This window comes from Stegodyphus dumicola, chromosome 9, assembly GCF_044657685.1.
Source record: "Stegodyphus dumicola isolate Sdum_Otavi_A_Nest chromosome 9, ASM4465768v1".
Classification (NCBI taxonomy): domain Eukaryota; kingdom Metazoa; phylum Arthropoda; class Arachnida; order Araneae; family Eresidae; genus Stegodyphus; species Stegodyphus dumicola.
In genome coordinates, this window is record NC_140776.1 from 74996374 (window position 1) to 75024108 (window position 27735).

The window sequence follows — 27735 nt, forward strand, 5'->3', positions numbered from 1 at the left end:
TACCTCCTACATACAGTATGTAGGAGGTACTGGTCTGGCTCCTTCAAATTCCGTCGGCGGAAAATGAAGTGAAAATTCCGTGCGGAAATGACATAAGTTGCATAGCAACCAGTCTATCTCACCTCTACATTGCTCGAGGCACAGGAGAAGGGGGTAGTTTGTTGTCAAAGGGGCTGTTTCGCACGTGTTTATTACTGAGGATGGCGGTAGGGAAAAAAAAGCAACGAGTTCTAGTAAATGGTGAACTTTTCCGAAAAAATCCGCTGCTGTTAAGCCGCTGGATAGCACATTTAGTAAAGAGTATGGAAAAAAGAAATGGGGAACGTTAATGGATATTTTTAAACGCAGAAAGAAATGGCCTTTTCAAAACTTCACGTATGTGAAGAAACGTAAACATAATTTTACGTATGATTTTTTGCAAAATGGAAAATTTCTAAAAGGTTACATGTTTGTAAACTATTTGTTAACAGGAATTTTATGATTAAAATATATTATTTTGTCTGAAAAGGTTATGCAACAACGTCATAAGTCAAATCATTGAAATATAGCATTGCGTACGCGTGTTTAATATTCCTAATGAAAACAATAATTTTTAAATTATTCAATAATAATTCCAAAAAAAGTTTTTAATTTTTAGCAACCCATGATTATATCAATAATTTTATTTATTCAAGAATTATACTTATCACGTAGCTACAAATATATTATATATCGTAGATACACACGCACACAGATCGTATTTTATTCTCGAGTGTCAAGATGTAGAAACATCTTTTTACTCGACTTCTGATAAGGATCGGGGGGAGAAAGAGTAGGGTGAAAGGAGTGTGAGAGGCGGATGAAAGAGACTGAGGTCCGCACTAGCGGCGGCGAAAAAAGGGAGGCGGCAAATTTAGTGTCGTTATATGATGAAGCTGCTGGTGGTAAAACTGCAGAGTCAGTTTAGCGTGAATGAGTCAATTAAGGTTGTGCTTATTATGTGGTAAGGATGTCACATGGGTAACGATGTTTTTCTCTGGGATGCGGGGAGTGTCTGAGAGTGCTAATAAGGCTATTACTGTGGGTCTGTACTGAATAAAAGAAGTTGACCGCTAATCGTTTAATATACTCTTGAATAAGTTCGATTCGAAGGTCTCTGTGAATATAGATGTTGGGAATATACCAAGGAGCATTGATAATTTCTCGTAGAATTTCATTTTGTAGAATTTGTAATTGTTTAATATTGGTTTTAGCTGCATGTCCCCAGATCGGTGCTGCATAAAGGAGAGCTGGGGACAGTGTGGAGCGATATAGAATTAATTTGTTTGTAGTAGATAAGTTGCTTTTTCTACCAAGAAGAAGTCGCATAGTAGCTATGGTGATTTTAAACTTTTGTACTACGGACCGGAAATGGGTTCTGAAGGTAAGTTTTTTGGTCAAGGGTGACTCCAAGGTATTTGGTTTCATTAATCCAGTCTATTTCTTCGTCAGTCGCAGATACTAATAAGCAGAAAACTTTGGTTTGATGCATTATAAGACAATTTACTAGTGAGTAAAAATATAACAAATTTTTAACAAAAGTAATAGGAAGGAAAATAAAAAGAATTAAATAATTATAGGTTAAATCATAAAACATATCATATTGCACACACACAAACATATATATATATATATATATATATTAACATATGCAGTGAAAAGAAATTGCAGTACATATTCCTATTTATGCCCTTTTTAAGTCGATCCCACTAGTCGCAGAGCGGTAAAATCTACGAATACTGGTAGTGCGGTCCAAGGTTCGAATCTCGCGAACGGGCTAGACGCATGGGCGTCATTACCATTATCATTGGCGTCATTATCATTGGTAACTTCCAGAAGCATAGAAGTTTAAGGCACACAAAATCTGTTTTATGTATATATATATATATATGAAATGTAATTTCTCATACATTATTTGTTTTGTGCAGCCAGGGCAACAGGAATGAGACAAATTTTGGAATATAAAGTGCTAGGTTTATTTTAGCATCCATCTCACAAGCGTTCTTATCGTACCTTGAGCAGAAGCCCCACTTATACATATGTGTGCGTCACGAAGCTCCTCCAATCAGCGATATTAATTGAAATCACGAGGTGACGCTATCCTCTCATCAGGAGTGTTCTAAAGGACTTTATGTAATACGACAGATTTATGAGCTTGGCGATTTGGCGGGCGCCAACAGGTTAATATATTTTATACTAAAGAAAGGATTTCGCCAAAATTTAGGAACAGGGATGCAATTTAGATAGAGAATCGCCAACACATTATTAAGCAATATTATTAAAATTTAATTTAATCAATTGATTTAAAAATATCATTACAGATTATCCCGCCCCCCCCCCGTCATCTGAAAAGGCTTGCAGTCGCGGCCGTCGACCCAAGACAGTCCAGATAGTGAGAGCAGAAATTTTAGTTATTAGGAAATTAAGTGAGTAGGAAAACTGATTGGATTTACCTCAAGGCACACAAAATGTTTACATAAAATATGACATAAAATATTTGAATATAATTAATACAGTATATAAAATATAATAAATGATTAATGAAATTATAATATAGTAACTAAGTGAAGAACAAATAAAGCACTAATAACATATTGCTGGTTAGCTACGCGGTAATAGGAAATAGTAATATAACTGAATTTGTAAGTTTATATCTTACGGCATGCCATTCACAGTTTGTGTATGAGTCCGTACAATCATTAGAGTTGTCATTCAGGCTCATCTTCAGTCTTTTACTGGTCTTTGGAGATCTCCGGATCATTTAATTAGCGCTAGAATTATGGATTAGCATTGGCACTGAAAACATTTGAGTTTTTATGTCACGATACTAGAGCTCTTATACTCTTGTTGAAAATACACATTTTGCTAGGTTTTTAACATATTTTGTCACTCTATTTTTCTCTTATTAATGATAACAAAACAAAATTTAACTTCCAACATCCATACCAGTTTTTTGTACACGATGCTGCAGAAACATAAAATGAAATTCAAAAGTTTCAACAACTGAAATTTAACTTTTTCAACTGTTGCTACAATTTATAACACAAACATAGGAAAACATGAGCTCAAGGAAATGTAAGGGTATAGTACTCAACTTGTAGTATAGCCTCAATTGAGTGTTTCCCACACGGAAAGTGCATTGAACTTGAAACTCAAGTTTGAAGGAGCCCAGTAAAAGAAAAGGGCAGACAAACTTTTCAGGCACTGAGAGATAAATCAACTATTAAGGGGGACAACAGGATGAAAACTAAAAGAAGGGTTATGGATAGTTTATTGATTTATAAATTTTGATTTATTCATGATGTAATTTAAAGTTCTCGGGTGGATAATAGAACCTTAATTTTGACGCATGTACAATCTCAGTTGGTTTCTTCGTGTGAAAATTTTCCCTGTCGATTTCATAATTAACTTCAGATAATTTATTCATAATCTGATAAGGGCCTGAATAGGGTGAAGTCAATTTTCTAGTATTTGGGTATTCGAATTCCTCGTAAAGGACAAAATCTCCAGGTTGAAATTTAGATTCTACAAATCTGATGTCATATCTAGTTTTATTCTTTCGGTGGTATTCGATAGTTCTTTTCTTTGCTAAAGCCCTTGCTTCATTTAAGGAAGGGTATTTATTTTGATCAATTGGAGATTCAAAAGGGAGGTTACCAAATAGTAAGTATGCTGGGGTGAACTTAGTTACCGTATGAGGGGAGTTGTTATATTCGATAACAACTTGCTCTAGCACTTTAGTCCATGGTACGTTTTTAGAAGAAGAATTTACTTTACATTTTAGTCGACTTACTATTGATTGATTTACTCTTTCTACTTTACCATTTGTCTGGGGATGGTGAGATGAAGTTAAAAGTTGTTTAGCATTATGCTTTTTAAGAAATTTTTTGAATCTAGAGGAAGTGAAGGCTGCATTCCTGTCACTCAGGATTTTTTCGGGGACTTGTATTTGAAATATTTGTTTTAGACAATTGGCATAGGTTTCTGAAGTTACACTTTTAGAGGGAAAAGCCCAGACATATCTTGTTGCATGGTCAGTAACTATATGTAAATATTTTTTTTGTAGAATTATAATAATTAAATCCTCCCACAGTGTCAATAGAGAGCCATTCGAAAGGTTTGTCGGTTGGAGGTACGTCTTGCATAAGACCAAATTTTTTCTGTTTTTTCTTTTTATTAAGTTGACAAGTTTGACAATGTTTAACAAAATTTCCGATATCTTCGCTAATATGAGGCCAATAATATTGAGGAGTGATTAAGTTAAGCATAATTTGAACTCCCGGGTGACCAAAATTTTCATGGGTTTTATTCAACAATTTTAATCTTAAAGATTTAGGTACTACAATTTTATAAAAATTCTTTTTCTTAATTACCATCATATTTAGTAATTTTATGGCAGTTTTTGACATATACGCTAAGTGCATTACCTTTTAGATATCGAGCTACATTATTAAGCTTCCACGTTTCATCTTTATCTAAATGAGTTTTGTTAAAGTACTCAAGACATGAATTTATATCCATATCATTCTGCGCGTCAAAGGGAATTATACTTGTTTCAGGTTCAGCACTAGCTGCCCTTAATGAATCATCAGGATTAGAGATGTTTTCATTAGCCATTATTCTCTTAATAATACTTTCATAAATAAAACTAATTTAAAAATAATACTCTTTAAATTTTCTCAAAACAATATTAAAACCAAAATACATCCTTTAAATACCAAATTTAAAATACATTTATACCAAAATAATATTTTTTTAAATTTTCAAAATAAAAACACTATTATTAAATCAGTAATTATAATTCAATAGTAATAATATCATTTGCATCGCCAATATTTTTACTAATTGCTTCTGTTTGACTTATTGTGACGAGAATACGAGTGATGAAATCGACACGAAAATACACATTTTTGTGCACTCTTGATTAGATTTTCGCAAAACACGATCAATCACCACACAAGCACAAAGCTCTCGAGAGCAACACAGAACGGCGTAGACGTAGGGAAAGATTTCCATCCTTAAAAGTAGGTCAACGGTAAGCACACATTTGATGAACGACGAACTTTCGATGGAAACACAGATCACGCGAAGGATGCTTCTCTGGACGTAAAATAATCTGCAGAATGCCAGAATACAGGTAACAGAAGGATGATTCTCTTGAAGCAAGAACGCCTAGAGAAAATGTAGAAATATAGAAGTCGCACAGCGGCAAATTCATCTAAAGTGCGTAATATTTTATCCGTATAATCCTTGGGGTATCTTCTTTTTTAGAAAATCCCTTTGAAGGTGGTATCCTACCGGCTTTCTGAAATGCAATTTCTCATACATTATTTGTTTTGTGCAGCCGGGCAACAGGAATGAGACAAATTTTGGAATATAAAGTGCTAGGTTTATTTTAGCATCCATCTCACAAGCGTTCTTATCGTACCTTGAGCAGAAGCCCCACTTATACATATGTGTGCGTCACGAAGCTCCTCCAATCAGCGATATTAATTGAAATCGCGAGGTGACGCTATCCTCTCATCAGGAGTGTTCTAAAGGACTTTATGTAATATGACAGATTTATGAGTTTGGCGATTTGGCGGGCGCCAACAGGTTAATATATTTTATACTAAAGAAAGGATTTCGCCAAAATTTAGGAACAGGGATGCAATTTAGATAGAGAATCGCCAACACATTATTAAGCAATATTATTAAAATTTAATTTAATCAATTGATTTAAAAATATCATTACAGATTATCCCGCCCCCCCCCCCCGTCATCTGAAAAGGCTTGCAGTCGCGGCCGTCGACCCAAGACAGTCCAGATAGTGAGAGCAGAAATTTTAGTTATTAGGAAATTAAGTGAGTAGGAAAACTGATTGGATTTACCTCAAGGCACACAAAATGTTTACATAAAATATGACATAAAATATTTGAATATAATTAATACAGTATATAAAATATAATAAATGATTAATGAAATTATAATATAGTAACTAAGTGAAGAACAAATAAAGCACTAATAACATATTGCTGGTTAGCTACGCGGTAATAGGAAATAGTAATATAACTGAATTTGTAAGTTTATATCTTACGGCATGCCATTCACAGTTTGTGTATGAGTCCGTACAATCATTAGAGTTGTCATTCAGGCTCATCTTCAGTCTTTTACTGGTCTTTGGAGATCTCCGGATCATTTAATTAGCGCTAGAATTATGGATTAGCATTGGCACTGAAAACATTTGAGTTTTTATGTCACGATACTAGAGCTCTTATACTCTTGTTGAAAATACACATTTTGCTAGGTTTTTAACATATTTTGTCACTCTATTTTTCTCTTATTAATGATAACAAAACAAAATTTAACTTCCAACATCCATACCAGTTTTTTGTACACGATGCTGCAGAAACATAAAATGAAATTCAAAAGTTTCAACAACTGAAATTTAACTTTTTCAACTGTTGCTACAATTTATAACACAAACATAGGAAAACATGAGCTCAAGGAAATGTAAGGGTATAGTACTCAACTTGTAGTATAGCCTCAATTGAGTGTTTCCCACACGGAAAGTGCATTGAACTTGAAACTCAAGTTTGAAGGAGCCCAGTAAAAGAAAAGGGCAGACAAACTTTTCAGGCACTGAGAGATAAATCAACTATTAAGGGGGACAACAGGATGAAAACTAAAAGAAGGGTTATGGATAGTTTATTGATTTATAAATTTTGATTTATTCATGATGTAATTTAAAGTTCTCGGGTGGATAATAGAACCTTAATTTTGACGCATGTACAATCTCAGTTGGTTTCTTCGTGTGAAAATTTTCCCTGTCGATTTCATAATTAACTTCAGATAATTTATTCATAATCTGATAAGGGCCTGAATAGGGTGAAGTCAATTTTCTAGTATTTGGGTATTCGAATTCCTCGTAAAGGACAAAATCTCCAGGTTGAAATTTAGATTCTACAAATCTGATGTCATATCTAGTTTTATTCTTTCGGTGGTATTCGATAGTTCTTTTCTTTGCTAAAGCCCTTGCTTCATTTAAGGAAGGGTATTTATTTTGATCAATTGGAGATTCAAAAGGGAGGTTACCAAATAGTAAGTATGCTGGGGTGAACTTAGTTACCGTATGAGGGGAGTTGTTATATTCGATAACAACTTGCTCTAGCACTTTAGTCCATGGTACGTTTTTAGAAGAAGAATTTACTTTACATTTTAGTCGACTTACTATTGATTGATTTACTCTTTCTACTTTACCATTTGTCTGGGGATGGTGAGATGAAGTTAAAAGTTGTTTAGCATTATGCTTTTTAAGAAATTTTTTGAATCTAGAGGAAGTGAAGGCTGCATTCCTGTCACTCAGAATTTTTTCGGGGACTTGTATTTGAAATATTTGTTTTAGACAATTGGCATAGGTTTCTGAAGTTACACTTTTAGAGGGAAAAGCCCAGACATATCTTGTTGCATGGTCAGTAACTATATGTAAATATTTTTTTTGTAGAATTATAATAATTAAATCCTCCCACAGTGTCAATAGAGAGCCATTCGAAAGGTTTGTCGGTTGGAGGTACGTCTTGCATAAGACCAAATTTTTTCTGTTTTTTCTTTTTATTAAGTTGACAAGTTTGACAATGTTTAACAAAATTTCCGATATCTTCGCTAATATGAGGCCAATAATATTGAGGAGTGATTAAGTTAAGCATAATTTGAACTCCCGGGTGACCAAAATTTTCATGGGTTTTATTCAACAATTTTAATCTTAAAGATTTAGGTACTACAATTTTATAAAAATTCTTTTTCTTAATTACCATCATATTTAGTAATTTTATGGCAGTTTTTGACATATACGCTAAGTGCATTACCTTTTAGATATCGAGCTACATTATTAAGCTTCCACGTTTCATCTTTATCTAAATGAGTTTTGTTAAAGTACTCAAGACATGAATTTATATCCATATCATTCTGCGCGTCAAAGGGAATTATACTTGTTTCAGGTTCAGCACTAGCTGCCCTTAATGAATCATCAGGATTAGAGATGTTTTCATTAGCCATTATTCTCTTAATAATACTTTCATAAATAAAACTAATTTAAAAATAATACTCTTTAAATTTTCTCAAAACAATATTAAAACCAAAATACATCCTTTAAATACCAAATTTAAAATACATTTATACCAAAATAATATTTTTTTAAATTTTCAAAATAAAAACACTATTATTAAATCAGTAATTATAATTCAATAGTAATAATATCATTTGCATCGCCAATATTTTTACTAATTGCTTCTGTTTGACTTATTGTGACGAGAATACGAGTGATGAAATCGACACGAAAATACACATTTTTGTGCACTCTTGATTAGATTTTCGCAAAACACGATCAATCACCACACAAGCACAAAGCTCTCGAGAGCAACACAGAACGGCGTAGACGTAGGGAAAGATTTCCATCCTTAAAAGTAGGTCAACGGTAAGCACACATTTGATGAACGACGAACTTTCGATGGAAACACAGATCACGCGAAGGATGCTTCTCTGGACGTAAAATAATCTGCAGAATGCCAGAATACAGGTAACAGAAGGATGATTCTCTTGAAGCAAGAACGCCTAGAGAAAATGTAGAAATATAGAAGTCGCACAGCGGCAAATTCATCTAAAGTGCGTAATATTTTATCCGTATAATCCTTGGGGTATCTTCTTTTTTAGAAAATCCCTTTGAAGGTGGTATCCTACCGGCTTTCTGAAATGCAATTTCTCATACATTATTTGTTTTGTGCAGCCGGGCAACAGGAATGAGACAAATTTTGGAATATAAAGTGCTAGGTTTATTTTAGCATCCATCTCACAAGCGTTCTTATCGTACCTTGAGCAGAAGCCCCACTTATACATATGTGTGCGTCACGAAGCTCCTCCAATCAGCGATATTAATTGAAATCGCGAGGTGACGCTATCCTCTCATCAGGAGTGTTCTAAAGGACTTTATGTAATATGACAGATTTATGAGTTTGGCGATTTGGCGGGCGCCAACAGGTTAATATATTTTATACTAAAGAAAGGATTTCGCCAAAATTTAGGAACAGGGATGCAATTTAGATAGAGAATTGCCAACACATTATTAAGCAATATTATTAAAATTTAATTTAATCAATTGATTTAAAAATATCATTACATATATATAAAACTGTATAATAAATATATTAACAGATGCAGTGAAAGAAATTGCAGCACATATTCCTATTTATACCCTTTTTAAATCGATCCCACCAGCGGCCGAGCGGTAAAATCGCTGAACACTGGAAGTTTGGTCCAAGGTAGGAATCCCGCGAACGGGCAGACCGCATGGACGTTTTCATGGTTTTCTCCATGTGTTACGTGTATATGAGCTAGTTTCCCTTAGAATGTCCTCCACGAAGGCAACCCTCACTTAAGGCAGATAGCCCTCGAGGCTTTGCCGTAATTACATAAAACCCAAACCAAGCACTTTTTAGTTCTGAATAAAAATACAGAAAACTGATGTAATATCTAAAAGTAGACCAAATTAAAAAATCTGATAACTAATTATAAATCATGCGTTATATTAGTTACAAGAATTTGGTTTAACCGAAAATTATATAGGAATTTAACTTGTTTTATACAGGAAATTCTGAAAACTATTGGAAATTGACATTGATATCGGTACAGTTAAAACTACTTAAATAAATTTTTTAACTCAAAGCAATTTAATGTAAATGTTCAATTTAGGATGTGCATAGTTTGAATTATATACTGCATATTCTTTAATGCATGTCTAATGTATTACATTTTTATACACTGAAAATTAAAATAAAAGTAGAGGGAAATACATTATAATTTAAAACATAAAATTTCAAAATTTACAAATTACTCATCAGAACATGAAATTAAGTACATTAGTTTAAAAATTACAATTTTAAATTAAACGTATGCACTCCTTCTTTATATGTGAAATAGGAAAACACCAAATATATTATTTTCACTAAAATGTAATTAAGGCATTGGTAAAGTAGAATAAATAAATAATGTAGAATCGTCAGCATCAAATGCGTGATTTCTATTGCGAAATACTCGAATTTTTCACAATCTTTCACAAAATTAAAATATCTATTACGTACACTTCCAAAAACAATCCGTGACCTCCGCCGTCCTCAGTTTAGCTCTAAAATGACAGTCAGAAACATAAACGGCAGCTGTCTACTGACGGAAAAATTTCCGACGCGTCGATCTCTGTAATGATCGAGACGATGACACCAGTTTCGCTCTCTGTCGAGTAGATCGCAAAAAACGACCCGTTCTTCTATCTCGACTGTGTCCAGACTAGGGCCCTTAATGTTGTTAATAACGGCTTGATGGCATAAAGTCTTAGCGGATGCAAAATCAAACATCTTTCTTACTTATATGATCTAGATTTATGTAGTTGTTGTACTTTCGTTTGCGTATCTGCTATTACCATATTCATGATATGGATCCAAAACACAGGCAGGCAATTAAATCTAATGCTGATTATTTGAAAAGTATTGATAAAAACGAATTACGGCCATTCATTGAAAAATCAAAACTGTTTACAAGATCTATGCTGAATGATATTTTCGATACCGAAGAAGCATGCTTCATCGAAGAACTCCCTACTCGAGGACCTAAAGCTTTTGATATATTTTTGAAAGTTTTGGAAGATGCGGGTCAAGATAAAGCTGTCAAAAAGTTGAAAGAATCAGTTGCTACGCATAATTCTTTAAATGTAAATGCGGGTCAAGTTATTAAGAAGTTGGAAGAATCAGTGGGTGGTAAGGAAATTTCAAATTCTTTGAATACAGATATAAACTCACACTGCTATGAAATGTCTCCTAGTACCATAGGCGATTGCTTGATTATTAATAACGTGGATTTTCCAAAAAGAAAAAGGAATTGGTCTGATGAAGATGCCAAGGATCTGTATCATGCTTTCAGCAAACTTGGATATAATATCACAATAAAAAATAATTTGGAAGAAGACAAAATGCATTCAACATTGAAGGACTTTGCTAACAAGGGAGATTTAGATTCGTGTGTTGTGATTGTTCTAAGTTATGGCGGTGAAGAAGGTAACCAAGAAATTATATATGGAACTGATGGTGGGTTTGTATATGTATATGAGATTATAAAATTATTTGGAAATAAAAACCCTAAGTTTTATGAAAAACCAAAACTTTTTTTCCTTCCTAGAGGAAATACCAGAACTGATGATACAGATTCAGTTGCTTTTCATGAAAAAAATGATGATCTATATAAATGTGTTTTCATTCATTATTTTCCTTCTGAGGAAGTAGAAGGAAAATCTTATATGAGAGAATTTTCTAAAATACTTTTGGAAAATTATAAGACAGAAGATCTTGAAACCATAATGCGTAAGGTTATGAATGCCTGTCCATCGTTTATTACAAAATCTGTAGGACATGGGTTAAAAGGCATACATTTTAAAAAATTGTGACATTTTTTGTAATCTCAAATGTGATATAAAATGTGGTAGGTGTAAATGCATACTTAAGTGCCTTATGGTGGAATAGTAAAATTTACCGAAAAATAGATATTGCTGTTGAAAGGGGGGGGAGCGATCAGAAAATGTTTTGATGATTAAAACTGCAATGCTCTTTCATGTGGTCACTGGCTGTAAGTAAACAGAAATGAAGATAATTATTCTAAGGTATCCAGTTCTACAGAAAACAAAAATTATCTAGAATCATTGGGTATCATTATAGAGAAGGTTTATTGCATTAATTTTGAAGCCTTATAGTAGTGGATTATGTAATGATAAACTTATAAATCATTATGAAAAAGACAGTAGACAGAAGATATCAAAAGCTTTATCTGAAGAGATTTGTAATATGTAAATGAATGTTTTTGAGTGACAAGAATACGATAATTTTATCTATTTTATGTACTGCTTAGCAGACTTTTGACTACATTAAGTATAGCTGTAAGCGGTATTATACTGAAGTACTATCTCCATTTTATTGAATTTTTTTATACTGATACATGCATAAAGCTTTCTTTTATTATATACATAATTTTGAGAAAAAAGATTTGGAAATGCTTTTTGAGGAGTGGGAATAAAATTAATAACTTAAAGTTATTGAAACTAAAAAGTAAAAAACTATCTAAGGAATGCATTACTTTTGGAAATTTATAAAAAGTTGGTATAAAAGAAATTTCTCTGAAATATTGTGTGAAATGAAAAGAAAATAGTGCTGTTTGTTGATAATTATAGTTATGACAATTTTTCTGTTTTCAAAATAGAATTAAGTGTAATATATAATGCATTTCTCTGATAGTTACCTCTAAATAAAAACAGAATATTTTGTGTGTTTCGCCATATTTATGTTGAAATGGTATAGTTTTACATCTGATCAAAATGAGTTTCAGTAGTTTGTATCAAAATTCCTGCTGGAAATGGCACTAATGTTTTTATGTTTCTGAAATAAATAATCAATAATAATAATAATAAAACAGTGTATTTTTCTCTAATAATGGTAGTTTAAAAATCTTTGGTACTCCATTATCTTGAAAGTTGGCAGAGATCCCATTAGAGTTCCCGTAATTGTTTGTGCCGAATTCTAAAGGAAATTATGACTCTTTATTTAATAAGCAGTCTGTATTTGATGCTCTTCGTGAAAAGGCTGTTGTCAGTTTTAACTATTTTGTTTGGAATTCCAGTTTTATCAGAAGAATTCTGTAGAACTCTATGAATACAAACTTCCCATGGGTGATTGTTCCAGTCTATATCTGTTTTGTCAGCTGTATGCAAGTAACTATATTTACTCCTTCCCCCCAAAAAATGAAAGGAAAAATACAACAGTTTCATATCCTTGTTTCTAAAAATAAAGCAGTTTTTTTGATAATCAATCCAATTACATCAAACAAAAAGCAGATTTTTGATAATCAATCCAATTTCATCAAACAAAAAGCAGATGTAATGAGTGTATTGTGATGTTACACTTATTCGCAGTTGATTCTAAATCATACTGCTTTATGACAGTTTCATGATCTATAAGATAATATGTAAGTACCAGATATGTTTTAAATTTTACATTTAATTTTACTGTTATCTGTAATAAAATTATGACATTATTTAGAGCATACCCATAATTTGTAATTTTGTTTCTGCTTTCTGGAATTAAGATTTATATGATTGTAGTATCCAACATTTTATATTATTTATTCTTACTGTGTATTAAAACAGATCTTATAAATGAGTAATTATTTTTTTGCAATAAAATAAAACATATGCGGGGTGTGAAAAAAAGAACTCCCCAATTTGAGAAGCTTTTTTTGAAGAATTTTTTTAGGTTAGTCTTTGGATTATGGTAACTTGGCAATTTTTTGGTGAAAATTTGGTGACCAACCCTGTTACAGTAACGTGCTAGTTTTTGTTTGGATGCCATTTTGTTTTCACGAAGTAAAGGCATGTTTTTTTTTCTTTTTTTACTCAACATTTTTTTTCAACAATCCGCTAGCCGAATTACGCTTATGCTAGAACTTTTATGGAACAAATGTGCTTAATCATGACAAAGATTAAGTGCGAAATTGGGAGAAAGTGCAGAATCGAAAACTGCTTGCCGTGTTTTTAAGAATTGCACATACACGGTATCCATGTACACGTCGACCTATTTTCACTTAAAAAAACATCCCAGAATTGCACAAAAATGGCATTGCGCACACTCTTGACCTTATCCATGTACACTGCTAGAGCCCTAGCTAATAACCTTTATCGCCTTACCAAAATGTCGCCAAAATACCTGTTACCATATTCCAAAGATTAGCCTTTTTTTATTCTTTGAAGGTTCACATAATGCCATTTTACATCGGTTTTTTTCAACAAACCATCATTTAAGCAGTGGCCTCTATAATTAACACATTGAAGGAGCTTTTTCTCGATAACTATCCCAGAATTTAAGAATCATTTTAGCTATAATGATTGCAACTTCCTGTTGTATTGTCTCGTTCAGAACTTTCAAAACTGGACATCCAATAGTATTTATTTGTCATGAAAGCATTCTTACTATCAGTAAAAACGAAAGGCACAATGTTCTGTTGCTATCGGGGACCCACCATTTGAATATACTGCTCTACAATGCAAGTGTAATATTCTTCTGATCAAGTTGCATTTTACTCCAAAATTTGCACATCGTTCACTTTTCAAGGATAAGGCTTCCCATCACTGTATTCCCTTCCATCCTGTAGCTATACTCATCTCAAACTGGGGAGTTCCTTCTGTTGCAACCTGTCGCATAAATTGTGTATGTATACACATACTTTTATATGCCAATTGATATTTTATGCATGTCAAACATTTTTCATTCTTATGATTTTCACTGAAATTGTTATAAAAGCAGCACTGATTTTCATAACAAATTGGGTACTGTCATATTATCCCCCAACCCTGTTTTTTAATCAAGTTAATATGTTGCTGTTTTATGTATTTTCAGTGTTTCATTATGGATGTTTCTTTAGTCAGGATATAACTTTAGTACAACTTCATTCATAGAGGCACATTTGCTGTTAAATGAATGAGGGCAGTAAATGCTGATAGTTTGAACCAATTCTAATTCCAGATAGTACAAATAAAAAGGTTCTTGTCTTCTTTGTCAAATAAAAAGGTGCTTTGGTAAATAATTGCAGGGATTTTGGCTTTTTTTTTTTTTTTTTTTTTAGTATGCTAAACCCATTGCTGGACAACTTACTCGTATTTACGGTAACTGATCCTTTGTTGTCATTTTACTTAAAAAACAATGCATTTTATTATGCATAAATTCCGTGTTGTGAATATTATTTATGGCTTCTAAATATTATAAATTAATTTAAGTTTGTATTTTTATATGAAATAAAAATTTTATTGTTTATGATATTTTATATAATTTTATGTTGTGGATGATGATGTCACCTTACTTTAAAGTAAGTGGTTTTATAATATCGTATAAAACTTATTTTAAAGTATTTGAATTTAAGTAATATTTTAATTCTTTTAAATGGTGGCACAATGTTTTTATAGCAGCGTTTTTATTCTATTTCTTTGCTATATGAAAGTAATAATTTAACCTTACTTTAGTATTTTATACTCGTAGTAAATGTATTTATTTACATTTGCCTGCCATCTTAAAACACGACGTTTTCAACAAAAAATGAATCCATTATTTTTAACAATATCTTTTCGAATACTTTACTATGCATAAAATATGTAAAAACAGTGTTTTTCAAGATTGCTGACGATTGTAAAAACTGCACCAATGTAAATCGCCAAAAATCCGTGCAACCATCTACCAAAGTATTGACTTGGTCACCAGCAGGGCGGTGGTGACCAAATCAATGCAGTTGGCAGAATTTGGTCTCAAGAAAGTGGGGTCTGTTGCCAAATGTTGTGAACATCCACAAAAGTGAATTTGACTATGCTAAAAGATAAATCGGTTGTTTTGTTATGAGGACTGGATTTAGATGTGTATGCACAAATGTATGTGTGTGCATACATATACACATGCATGTACATACATACACACATGCATACATACATACATTTCTGAATCAGGTCTGATAACAGAATGGCACCGATAAAACGGCAGTTCATTGAAGATGTTCCTCCCTTAGGGCATAGAGCCCTCAATGGCCTTGCCAAGAAAGTGAATAACTTTCCTGCAATTCCAGCTTAAAAAAGTGTGATTTGTTGCCAAATGTTGTAAACAATTAGGGAAACAAAAATTACTATTAAAAAAGATAAACTGACTATTAATATATTATCTATGTAACGTAAGTTATTTAATATACTTATATAGAAGGAATTTAACATAAATTTGTATTTTTTATAGTATTTATAAAATTTTGTCAGCAATTTATTTAAAATTACATAATTCAACAAAACTTATTTAAAATAACAATTCAACAAAGCTTATTTAAAATATACATAAATTAATGTATTTGACACAATTATGGGTACTTACGTATTATCGTAACCAGGCCAAATTTCGCATAAATTGCCAAATTTGGCGACCCTACTTACGGCAACCCTACATGTTATACGTAGTTTTGTAAAAATAGCATGTGGAGATTCACAAAATTTTCCTTCATTTTCGTGCAAATTTTTGTAATTTATGAGAATATAGCAGTGTACATGGATAAAGTCAAAAGTGTGCACAATGCCATTTTTGTGCAATTCTGGGATGTGTTTTTTTAAGTAAAAATAAGTCGACGTGTACATGGTTATGGCGAATACGGTTTTCAACCAGTGCTAAAAGCAATAGCCAAAAGATTTCCGCCTAAAAAATAATTCTGCAACTTATTCAAATTCGAAACCGGAAGGGTTTAATTGCTATTTTATATTTTAAAACAAAATAATATAAAAAACTGTATTAAAAATTATCTGTAATTAATAAATGTACATTTTCTTTCTATTCATACTTTTTTACTGAAGCTTACAAATAGCGCCAACCTGGTTGCGATAATACGTAAGTACCCAATTATGTTAGCCATTTATTTAAATTACAAAATAATTCAAAATAACTCTTTTAATATGTATATTAATTATTGTATTTAATATAGATTGTAATGTCAGCCGTTTATTTCTTATAAATAAACATGCTGAAAAATTCTATTTATTATTAAATATATTATGAAAATTCTATTTAATATTTTAATTAATACAATTTTGGTAGCAGTTTACTAAAGAAAAGCATAAATGAATATATTAGAAAATTCATTTTTTACAGACTCTTTTTGATCTCCACAATTCAGCAGCTGATGCTAATAATGCCTCAAACAGCAGATTGACGGAAGATTGAAAACAGCAAGCATAATGAGTATTTTCAATGAAAAAACACTATAATGATACAGTTCTTTGATCTGTAACAGCAAGCACTTGGGGTATATCCTCAAAATTAGAAAAAATTTGGTACATAACAGTTATTGAAAAAATACTACTATATGGAGCTTCCGTCTGGGGTTTAACCTTGAATTCCCAGGCACAAAAACATTTACTTTCAATCCAAAGACCTTTCCTCCTCTCTCTAGCAAAAGCATACAGAACTACTCCAACTAGTGCGTTACAAATTATAACCGGCATCCCTCCAATAACTTTATCTCTAATAAAAGAAGCAAATAAAGTAAGAATATCAAAACTAAGAATTCAAAGCATAATGAATAATGATGTATTTCAACCCACAGATTTTGAATATCTTAAACACAACTTAGAGCTACATCCTATATATTTTTACACAAAATCCCTATTGGGATCCTTTGAACTCAATAAATATGAACTCGCCATATATACTGATGGTTCGAAATCTGAAGCAGGCTTCGGTAGTGCATATTGCGCATTCCGAAAAAAATTAAATATTAAAAACAAAAATTAAATATTAATATTCGTTTAAACAATAACAACTCAGTTTTTCAAGCAGAAATTTTTGCAATCAAAGAAGCCATATGCTTCGCCAAAGAACTTTCTTTACCATCCTTAATTCTCTCTGATAGTGCATCTGGTATTCAAGTTATAATTGGACACAGTCGATCGCCTATTGTACAAGAAATTCATTTTCTACTTTCTAAATTTCAAAACAATAATAGACCACATTTCAAATGGATTAAAGCACAAAGGTAAACGAGCTCGCAGATGAACTAACAAAAGAGGCTGCAAACAAGTCTTCCCTTCCAAATTACTCAATTCCCTATCCAATATCATTACTAAAAACAAAATTAGAAACAGAATTAATGCACTTATGGAAGCAAACCTGGACTGAAGCAACTACTGGCAGAAGAACTTTTACTTTCATATCAAAACCTTCTAGATCATTAATATCTACCAACCGTTCAATTACATTTTTCGTAACAGCTCATGGTCCATTTCCAGAATACCTTCATAGATTCGGACTTCACCATACAAATCTCTGTACCTGTGGGAATGAAGACACAATAGATCATTATCTCTTTCACTGCAACCGTACTAAAGATTATCACCGTAAAGCATACAATTTAACTTCTGCTCAGTTATGGTTTCAACAGTTATTAAAAAGTAATATTCTAAGAAATCATCTTCATAATATAATAAATTATATCTCCGCAAACATCGATAATCTTAAAGGAACTTGAAATCATTATTCTTTGTTCATTTACCTTACTTAATATGCCATTCTTTCTACTACAGTTAAAGTCGTTAATTCGGACACCCATAATCCGGACCCCAAAGCTTCGAACATTCTGCGCATGCGTCACGTTGACGCATGCGCATAAGGCCTTTACGGCTGAGAATATGGTTGTGCGCATGCGCAAAATATGTTTACGAGTGCGCGTTTAATGTATAATGGGACGGTATAAGCTAAGCTAAAATTATTTAATTATCTATTTCAGTTAATGTTGCAGATTGCGTTCTTCCTTAGTCTTCGAATTGGATCCGGCTTATTATTTTTTGCAGACTGTTAGAGCAATTTTATAAAAGTAAGCTTGAACTTTCGATTATGTCAAACAGAATTTCTGATATATATTTATTAATATGTAAATAATCTACAAAGCGAAAGTATGTTTCAAAGTTCATTAAACAAAAAGTGGAATTGCTACTAAAAAGGGATAAAGGCATATCCTTTGTTTATCTTTAACGCTGCGGCGCCGCACAATGAATTGGAAGTTGATCTGTCGGCACTATCCTTATCTTCAGGGCAGATGTTTTTATTTTATTTGGCTTATAATTCCTTATTAAATGTAGTATTTCATCTCGATGTACTCCATCTTTGATATGATTTAAATCAAATTCTTCGTCATTATAATTCGCTTCCGATAGCGAAGAAAGTGACAGAGCTTATTGAATACGAAAAAATTTTGATTGACAAATTAGTTGGTATTCTCGACACAGCAATCATAGGACTTGAACAGCGGAACTTTGTAACTGAACAAGAAATTATGTCTGTTTAAAGAATTAAAGAGAATGTATTATCACATAAAAAACGAAGCAACTTAAACAACTTACATTGAAAGAAATGTTTAATAAAGTAAACAAATAAATATTAAGCTTTTTTTTTTTTTTTTTTTTTTTTTTTTGTAAATTTTGATACCCTTTAGATCATAATAGTTCTTTATTTCATAAATTATGGTTTCATATTTTAATTTTATAATTTCTGCATGCCATCTTACCAGATTTAAACTGATGATCTATAATCCGGAATTGCCGAAGTCCCGACAAGTCCGGATTAACGACTTTTGACTGTACCTCATTTTAATGCTTTCACTCAAGACCATCTTTATTTAAGTACACCTTCAAGATCTCTCAAGCTCAATCAAGAATTTAAGAATATTTTCTAACTCCATCTCCTTAATATATTAATAAAGTCTCAACTCAAGATTATTAGTCAAGTCTTTTACTCAAGAATGACTCTCTATCAAGAATTTTCACGAACTTTTCATTCAAGTCATCCTAATTCATTCAAATACTATTTCTCATCAACTTTTATTCAATTACTGCTCTTCATTCTCCATAATGAAATACTTTACTCTTTACAAATCTTACATTCTCAACCTCTACTATTCTCATACATTATGTTGTTCATTTTCAATATTTGAAATGATCTTTTTAAGTATTTACTTATGTACTTATGTTTCGTTTACTTCACATTTATTTAGGTATTTGTATTTATATATTTAATTCTTAATTTTTTTTTATATAATTCTCAAAATTCTGATAATTTATTTGACTTCATATATAACAACATTGTATTTATCTTATTCTAAATTTTTAACTTTTATTTATTGTATCTATTAATGTTTATTATTTATTGTATTATTTATATATTTATTTCTTGATATTTAATTTTTATTATGTAATTATCAAAATTCTAAAATTTTATTGTATTTTACATAACAACACAGTTGGTAGATGATTCCATCAGTTGAGCATAAAAGCTGAATGTCTTAAAGGCGGTGCAGCTGCTCTTCTGATGGTAAATAAAGAAATAAATGACACAGTTCTGTTATGTAAAACCAGTTAGGTGGTTAACCATTTGTTTCTCACATGTGCACAGATTAATAACCATCTCTCTCTTGCTAATGCAGAAATGTGCCATATTTACTTTCTCATCAAGGCCATTACAGAAGACAGTACCCCCCTCAAAAAAGATAAAAGAAAAAAAAAAAAAAAAAAGAAATCATAGAGCTATCACAATATTTCACGTATTAATATGATTGTATTTCCTGTAGAGCATTTTCTTAGAAGTTATCCTTTCACTCCAAGCACAAACTAAAGGTTTTACTTTAATAAATCGAATATCACACGTTTTACTGTTATTTTGTGAGCATAATTTTATTAATATTTAATGAAACTCAAATAATATATGATGGGCTTCATTAAATATTAATAAATTTATGATCTGAAATGAGTAGATGTAACAATGGCGTATGCAACTTATAAATTTATAGTTTATTATTTAATAATGAATAGATATAATGATATATGAAGTAATATAAACAACATCTCGATCAGCTTTGTTGTTTCTAAATTATGTAATTTTCCTGTAAACTCTTCAACAGTGTTGGCAAAAATCTGAAAAGTAATAGGATGCCAATATTTAGTTTATCTATTATAGTATTATCAATTCACATGTTCACATCATCATCACCATGTCTGTGAGAAGCATGGAGGTAAGAATAAGCACTGCTCCAAGGCTTTGGTCTCCTGATGGGGTGTTTTTTGTTTACATCCAGAAGCTACCTTGACAGCGCTTTGATAGTACTATTTCAACACACAATAGTTCCACACAAATCTAAAAATGAAACACTTTTGCATAAAAGAAACATTCTTTGTGTGATGTATAATACCAATTTGTATAGTTTAGTGACATTTGCGCAAAAATCACATCTTGGTTGTTTTTCGATAACCAACAACCGTGCTTTGGATTATGAATTTGTTTTGTAAAATTCTAAGCTGTTGAACTACAAAAATATAGATTTTTAGCAAAAATGTTGTGCTTAAAGAATGAAAAATACCTTACAGTACTTTTAAAATTGTATACGTCTTTCGATAGTCTTGAAAGACTATTTGCTACTTTTATTTTATTTTCCAAATTTCCAAAGTGTTTTAAATAAAATTTATTTTTTTTGTCATCCATATCTTATTTTAACATGTATTTTTTTTTAAAAATTTTTAGAGGAGAGGCTTAGTAGTTGCTCATTTTAAACTCATCCTTTTATTTTTATATAGCTGAAAAATAATCACTTTGGGTCAACTAAAAAATAATATTACCACCAAATTCTGCAATCCTTGTCAAAATTAATAAATATACACATTTGTGTAAAATTATGTACAATTTTATACTAATGTGTGGAACAGAATACAGATACATTTGTGAATTCGGTGGAAGTAACATGTAAGGTCAAGATGATGTGACCATGTGAACGTTCCACATCATCAATACAGCTTATTAAGAATTTAAAAATAGGGTAACATTGGAGGTGAAAACATTTGTGTAACCCGCAAAAGGAGGTTCAATCATGAATGGTCCTCTTATTGATTCCAGATTGTTAAATGTTTCCCACTCAAGTCTTTTCTTCCCGGAAATTCGAGGTTTGTGCTCGCTTCTTAACGTACGCAGGTCTCATTCATAGAGAAAAATGGCTGACTGAAACATATTACAGTATTTGCTCTCAGTATCGTGGTGAAATTTTTGATTCTCAATTAACTCTCTTCTGGATTAAAGATTGATTTCTCTGAGAAATTGAGAACCAGTAACAGCAAAGGAATTCAATACTGATACTGTGTATTGAAAAGTATTCAGCATGGAAGCTTGCTGTGCTTATGGGTGCACAAACAGATCTTGAAAACTGATTCCAGGCATATTATTTCACAGGTAAGCAAAGATTTAATTTCATTTTTTATCATATGATAGATCTGTATTAATTACAAAAATATAGACTGAATAACAGTGTAGTGTAATATTTAAAAACCACATTTTGACATTTAACATTTCTATTAAAAATCACTTATATTTTTCATAACTTAGAATTAAATTATAGCATTTTTTATGTAATATACATTTGAGTTTTTATTCAACTAAAATTTCAGTAAGAAATAAATTTCCTCTTAAAATGCAATTTTATCTTTTAAAAGTTTCATTCTTTTTTTTTTTTTTTTTTTTTTTTTTTTTTTGGGGGGGGGGTATTTAAGAGATTAAATTATTTTTTCATATTTCATCATTTCAAGAAAAACACCTTTGAATGGACATTAAAAATAATGCACATAATTTTCATTCAAATTACATTTATAGTACATATTTCGGTACTTTTCCGTTTCGCCGGCGCAAATCTCGCCAAGCAGACTTTGTTGGCGACAACATACAGTATACACATAAAAAATGTTAATTCTAAGAATTTTTTTTTATTTTGAAGGCATAAACATTTTAATATGGTTTAAAATTTTGTAAAAAGCCAATAAATAAAGACAATAAATTTGTAAAATGACATTAATTTAAGAATTTACTATGATTTCATGGTTCAATATCCAGATTCGCCGGTTCGTATCACGTGACCCCAAGTGATCTCATCTCACGTAAACTACGCTACTAAAATCTAATTCGCTCAGTAATTATCTACATTAATTTCAAGTTAAATCTTAATTTGGAATACAAGTTTAAATGCAAGAATTATTTCAATTCGTACGAATAGCTTACTCAGAAATTATGTAAAACCGCAGTGCTTTACTTCGCTAGTGTATTCTTATTAGAATTGATGAATTTAACACTTGATTTCGCCTTCGGATGAGCGGTGTAATTGCGTTCTAATTGACTTAGAACCTGATTGACTTAGAACTAATTGACTTATTACCGTGAATTGTCTTAGGGGATAAAATTTAAATATCGTGTAAAAATTCTATATTATTGTATGCCAGTATTGAAAGAAACAATCTGATAAGAAATGGCTTCAACTTGTTTTGAAACTGAGGCGTAAAAGGTTACCAACAAAGATATTCCGTCTGGCATCAGTTAAACCATTATTGGCGACTTTATCGTTTGCGCCGTCAAAACGGAAAAGTACCCATATTTCTTATGTAAAAAGTTTGGGAATTTGCTAAATTATTGTAAATTATTCTTAAAAAATATAGTGACTGCGCAGAAATTAAAAGTTTGCACACGCCAAACATGAAAAATAGGAAATATGTATGGGTACTTATGCATGTGCTTGTAAAAAGCATGTATCTGTCTTTAACAAAATATGTAGATATTTATAAATGTATTTGAAATGAAGGATTTATTCATTTATAAACTCCAGTGAAAGTAACTGTGAAGAAATCTAATTATTAAATATATCTAAATTTGTAATGATTATAAATATATAATAACCTTAATATTGAATTGTAAACTTAAATTGAAATCCTTTTGACAAATACGTTTATAAAACTATTTAAGCAAGAATTGCTCATACTGGAAAGCAATTTGTTAAAAGGCATTGTAAAGCAAATTTTATGAGATGCGTACTTCAAAAAGTACTAAAGAAGAGTTTTAGAATATGTATTGTTGAAATTAAGGGTTAAAAAATCTGATTAGTGTTAACAGAATTATTCCCTTACATTTTAGAACTTAATACAAGTTTTAAATAATATTTTTTTAAAAAATCCATTTTTCATTCCCTCTCAGAAATATTCAGAGAAAGTTAAGTATGTGAAAATGAACATTAATATTTAACGTATTTCAAATATTAAAATAAAAAATGCTCTAATTTGAAATGGACCAAATAGAGCATTAATTATAAATTGACTCAGATTTTCGATTTAATGATGCCTCAGAAGCTAAAAAATTATATCATATTTGAGAAAGTATTTTAGGAAGAAGCTCTCTAAATAGAAAGGAAATAATGCTTAATTTTAATATTAATAATGCAATAAATTTTGATCTTGATTTTTATAATCCTTAACCGAATAAAATCAAATTACCTTAACATTTTTTTCTAATGTAATTAACAAAAACTCGTAAAAATATTTCATTCAAATTAAACTGTTCTGTGAAAAGTATAGCATTTAATTGCATTCAGAATGAAATGTTGTTTAAAAATTTATTCTTTTCACATACTTAGGAAATATTGTAGGCAAAGAAAATATAATCATTTATATATATATTTAATGGCGTAATTACAAAATGTTTACATCTGATCGTGTCAAAATCCATTGATCTTAATGGTAAGTCACTGAATGTTTTGCTCTCCACGAAGGAATTGCCAGTGCTTCAAAGCAGTGTATGGGGTAAACCAGTTAAGGCCTCTCTTACTTCCTACCTCCATGGAATTAATGGAGTTTTCAAATGGGAAACCTACCTGGCAGAATGCTTCGATCTATATTTCTACAATAAAATATTGGACTCTGAAACTGAAAAAAATTGAAAGTGAAAAGGACATTTAAAGATTTTAACGTAAAATGCCAAAACGAAATTAATAGCCCTTCTGGGCGAACATCGTTTGGGCTAAAAAAAGAAAAGGAAAGGAAAGAGACATCTTCGGAAGCAGCAATAGAAGGTGACTGTATAGAAGTCTGTTCAGAGGAAGAGGAGATGAACATATTCCTTTAATCTGCGAAACTAGTGCCAAATAGAGTAAGGTGAAAAGCTTCATATAGTAATCATATCCTGGTAAAGCAGTAGCCATCTGCAGCAAAGCATTTTTAATGGCAATGTGATGTTCTGCTTTAGAAGCATCTTAAAGCGTAGACAGCATAAATGGACAAATTGTGAGTGAAACATTGGACCATTGAGCCTCAAGAGGAATCAAGTAAAATTATACATAAAGTACTGCCATAAATTTTAAATAAAAAATCATTTGTGGTCTAGGAATGAATTAATCTATTTTACATAAATTCTTGTGCGGAAAATAATTTCGGTTTGTGAACATTTGGGATGACGTATTGCCTTGCATGACATACACACATAGTTGACAAAATGATGCCAAAGCAGCTACATTAACATTTCCACCTTGTCATAAGCCATCTGCATCATTCTGGTGAATGCATTATCACAGCGTATGAATGCTAATAATGTTTTTGATGATCATCATATTCTTTAATTAAAATTTTTTTTTAACTTGCATATACTGTTGGAATGATGCCATAGGACAATTTATATTTCTAATTTTTAGACAATTCATTATTAAAAACATTAGTCTATTGGGACCTCATTTTGTATGTCATTTGCTTTTTGATATGGAAATACGGTACTCTACCAAATCTATAATAGCATCAGTGCTTCAGATGATAAAGCTGTCATTAATATTCTTTTAGTACTTTGTACAATATCTAAATGTGAAGTTCATATACATATGAATTTGCTGAATCCTGTTTTTAATATTATTGAATCTAATAGAGGGTTAAAATGCTATCTTGTTGTTTCCAAGGGAAAAATTTTGCTGTAAGCTACAAGAGGTCAGGAAAATTATTTTGTGCTGTATTAAAGGAAAAGAACTGCTTATTTATCAGAATTGCTTATTTATGATATGCAGTCTCTAATTAGACTATCTGAATTTTGATAAATTTTATTCTATGTAAATTCACGCAAAATGTTTTCAAAAAGAATTATTTAATTAATAAAATCCCATTTCTGTTAGATTGTATTTTATATTCTCTTTGTATGTAAAATGTTATCTAAGGAACATTTTAATGTTTGTGTGTAGATACTACTTTTCAAAATATTTATTTTTATTTTGTTGTTTTTAACCATACATTGTATTTGAAGGGGAACATTTGATGCTGTTTGTACTGTGCATATTTACTGTTTGTACAATATTTTTATAAAGTTTATTAAATTAAAATATAGATGTTGTAAAGTAATTTTGATCATTGCATTTAAATATTTTGTAAATGTTTATATTATTTTCTTCGCCAGAAAGTCATCCATATTTTATTCTAACATGCATTTTTTAAAAATTTTTAGAGGAGAGGCTTAGTAGTTGCTCATTTTAAACTCATCCTTTTATTTTTATAAGCTTAAAAATAATCACTTAGGATTTACACTTTGGGTCAACTAAAAAATAATATTTCCACCAAATTCTGCAATCCTTGTCAAAATTAATAAATATACACATTTGTGTAAAATTATGTACAATTTTACACTAATGTGTGGAACAGAATACAGGTACATTTGTGAATTCGGTGGAAGTAACATGTGAAGTCAAGATGATGTGACCATGTGAACGTTCCACATCATCAAGACAGCTTATTAAGAATTTAAAAATAGGGTAATCATTGGAGGTAATATAACCAATTGGAAGTAATATAACCATTGGAGGTAAGTTAAAAAAAGTCCCCTCCCCAATAAAAAAATCCAACGTGTACACCACAAGACTTCCTTGTACGGAATATTAAATTATACGCAATTTTCCTGCATTTCATTTAAACGTATTGAATTAAAAGCTAAGGGATTTTGAATTAAATCTACTTCATGGATAGCACATAAACCACAACAGAATAAATGCACTCCTTAAAGTTCACTATATTTATTTATCATAGCGACACTTTGGCGCTAGGTTCACTTAATGGCATTACATCTCATTCATTTTCTAACTCAGAGTGCACAAAAAATATATCATTTGAAGAATTATCACAAATTCTATTCAAAATACTATAATAAATCTAAAACGATGTGTAAAAGAAATTAAACAAACAAACAAAACAAAAAAAAAAAGAAACAGTTTTTCGCAGACGATTCAGCGTAGCTTACCTAATGTGCATGCGCTACTCATTAATTCAGTTCTCACTTCGTGGCAAGGCAAAAATACATAAAAATTCAAAATATTTTCATTGAAATTTGAAAAATGTAGAAAAATATAAAACACCAAGTACAGTTAAAACAATTTTTACAATTAAAATTACAATTTCTACGCAAAAACAAGCTAATAACTTAAATGATAATTCCAGAACGAATTAAGCATAATTTAATTCACAATAATAAAAGATGTTACTTTGTTGTTGCGAAGCTTAGTTTTTCACATTGGCAACAAATCCACTATTCTGCTAAGTTTCAAATGTAAACAAACATGGCTACCATGGTAATAAAAAATTAGGCTTAGCCACAATTAAAAAACTTAAATTGTTGATAATTCCACAATTATTGTATGCAGGTTAACTAAAGGTATAAAAATCTTAACCAGAACAGCATAATTCAGTCATTTTTAAGGCACAAAATGCACAAACATATAATAGTAAAGAAACTGAGCTTACTGAGCCGAGTAACATAGTGGATATATATATATATACTTTTGGTGCGCCCGATAGCAACCAAAATGGGAGGTGCACATCTACATTTTAAAGCAGTTCTATATACAAAATTTCAACGTTTTGAGGCTACACGTTTTTGAGTTATACGAGATACGTACTTGCAGACGCTACGAAAAAATGTCTTCAGAATTCATTTTAAATCAGTTTTATAATTTTTTTTTTCGGGGGGGGGAAGAGTCCTTTATTCTATCCTTACTTACAGACATCGTAAAAACATCGTTAAATTTCATTCGATAGCAGTCAAAATGGATATTTTCGTTGAAATATGATACCCAAAAGTTTTCGCGATTACAATACTTACTTTTTACTTCGTACAAGGAAGTAAAAATATAGGAAAGTTTTATTTAGCTGATATTCTTGGTGTCTTTAGTTTATAAAGATATTCTATATAACACAATTTGAATTTTATTTCAGTCTGCATTCAGATATTTAGCATATTGTTCAGGCGTAGCTTGTATCACTTAACAGAATGA

At 31.0% G+C, this 27735-nt stretch overlaps 1 protein-coding gene across 1 annotated transcript; it reads left to right on the plus strand.

Annotated features, from left to right (window-relative positions):
* Window positions 1-10391: 10391 nt before the first annotated feature.
* Window positions 10392-20162, plus strand: LOC118204201 (caspase-2-like). The gene has a single exon (XM_085823625.1). The coding sequence runs from the start codon at window positions 10478-10480 to the stop codon at window positions 11480-11482; it is 1005 nt and encodes a 334-aa protein (XP_085679751.1). The 5' UTR covers window positions 10392-10477; the 3' UTR covers window positions 11483-20162.
* Window positions 20163-27735: the final 7573 nt, after the last annotated feature.

What these genes read in the sequence shown, in the direction of transcription:
- LOC118204201 (XM_085823625.1), top strand. Translation starts at nt 10,478, where the DNA reads ATGGATCCAAAACACAGGCAGGCAATTAAATCTAATGCTGATTATTTG.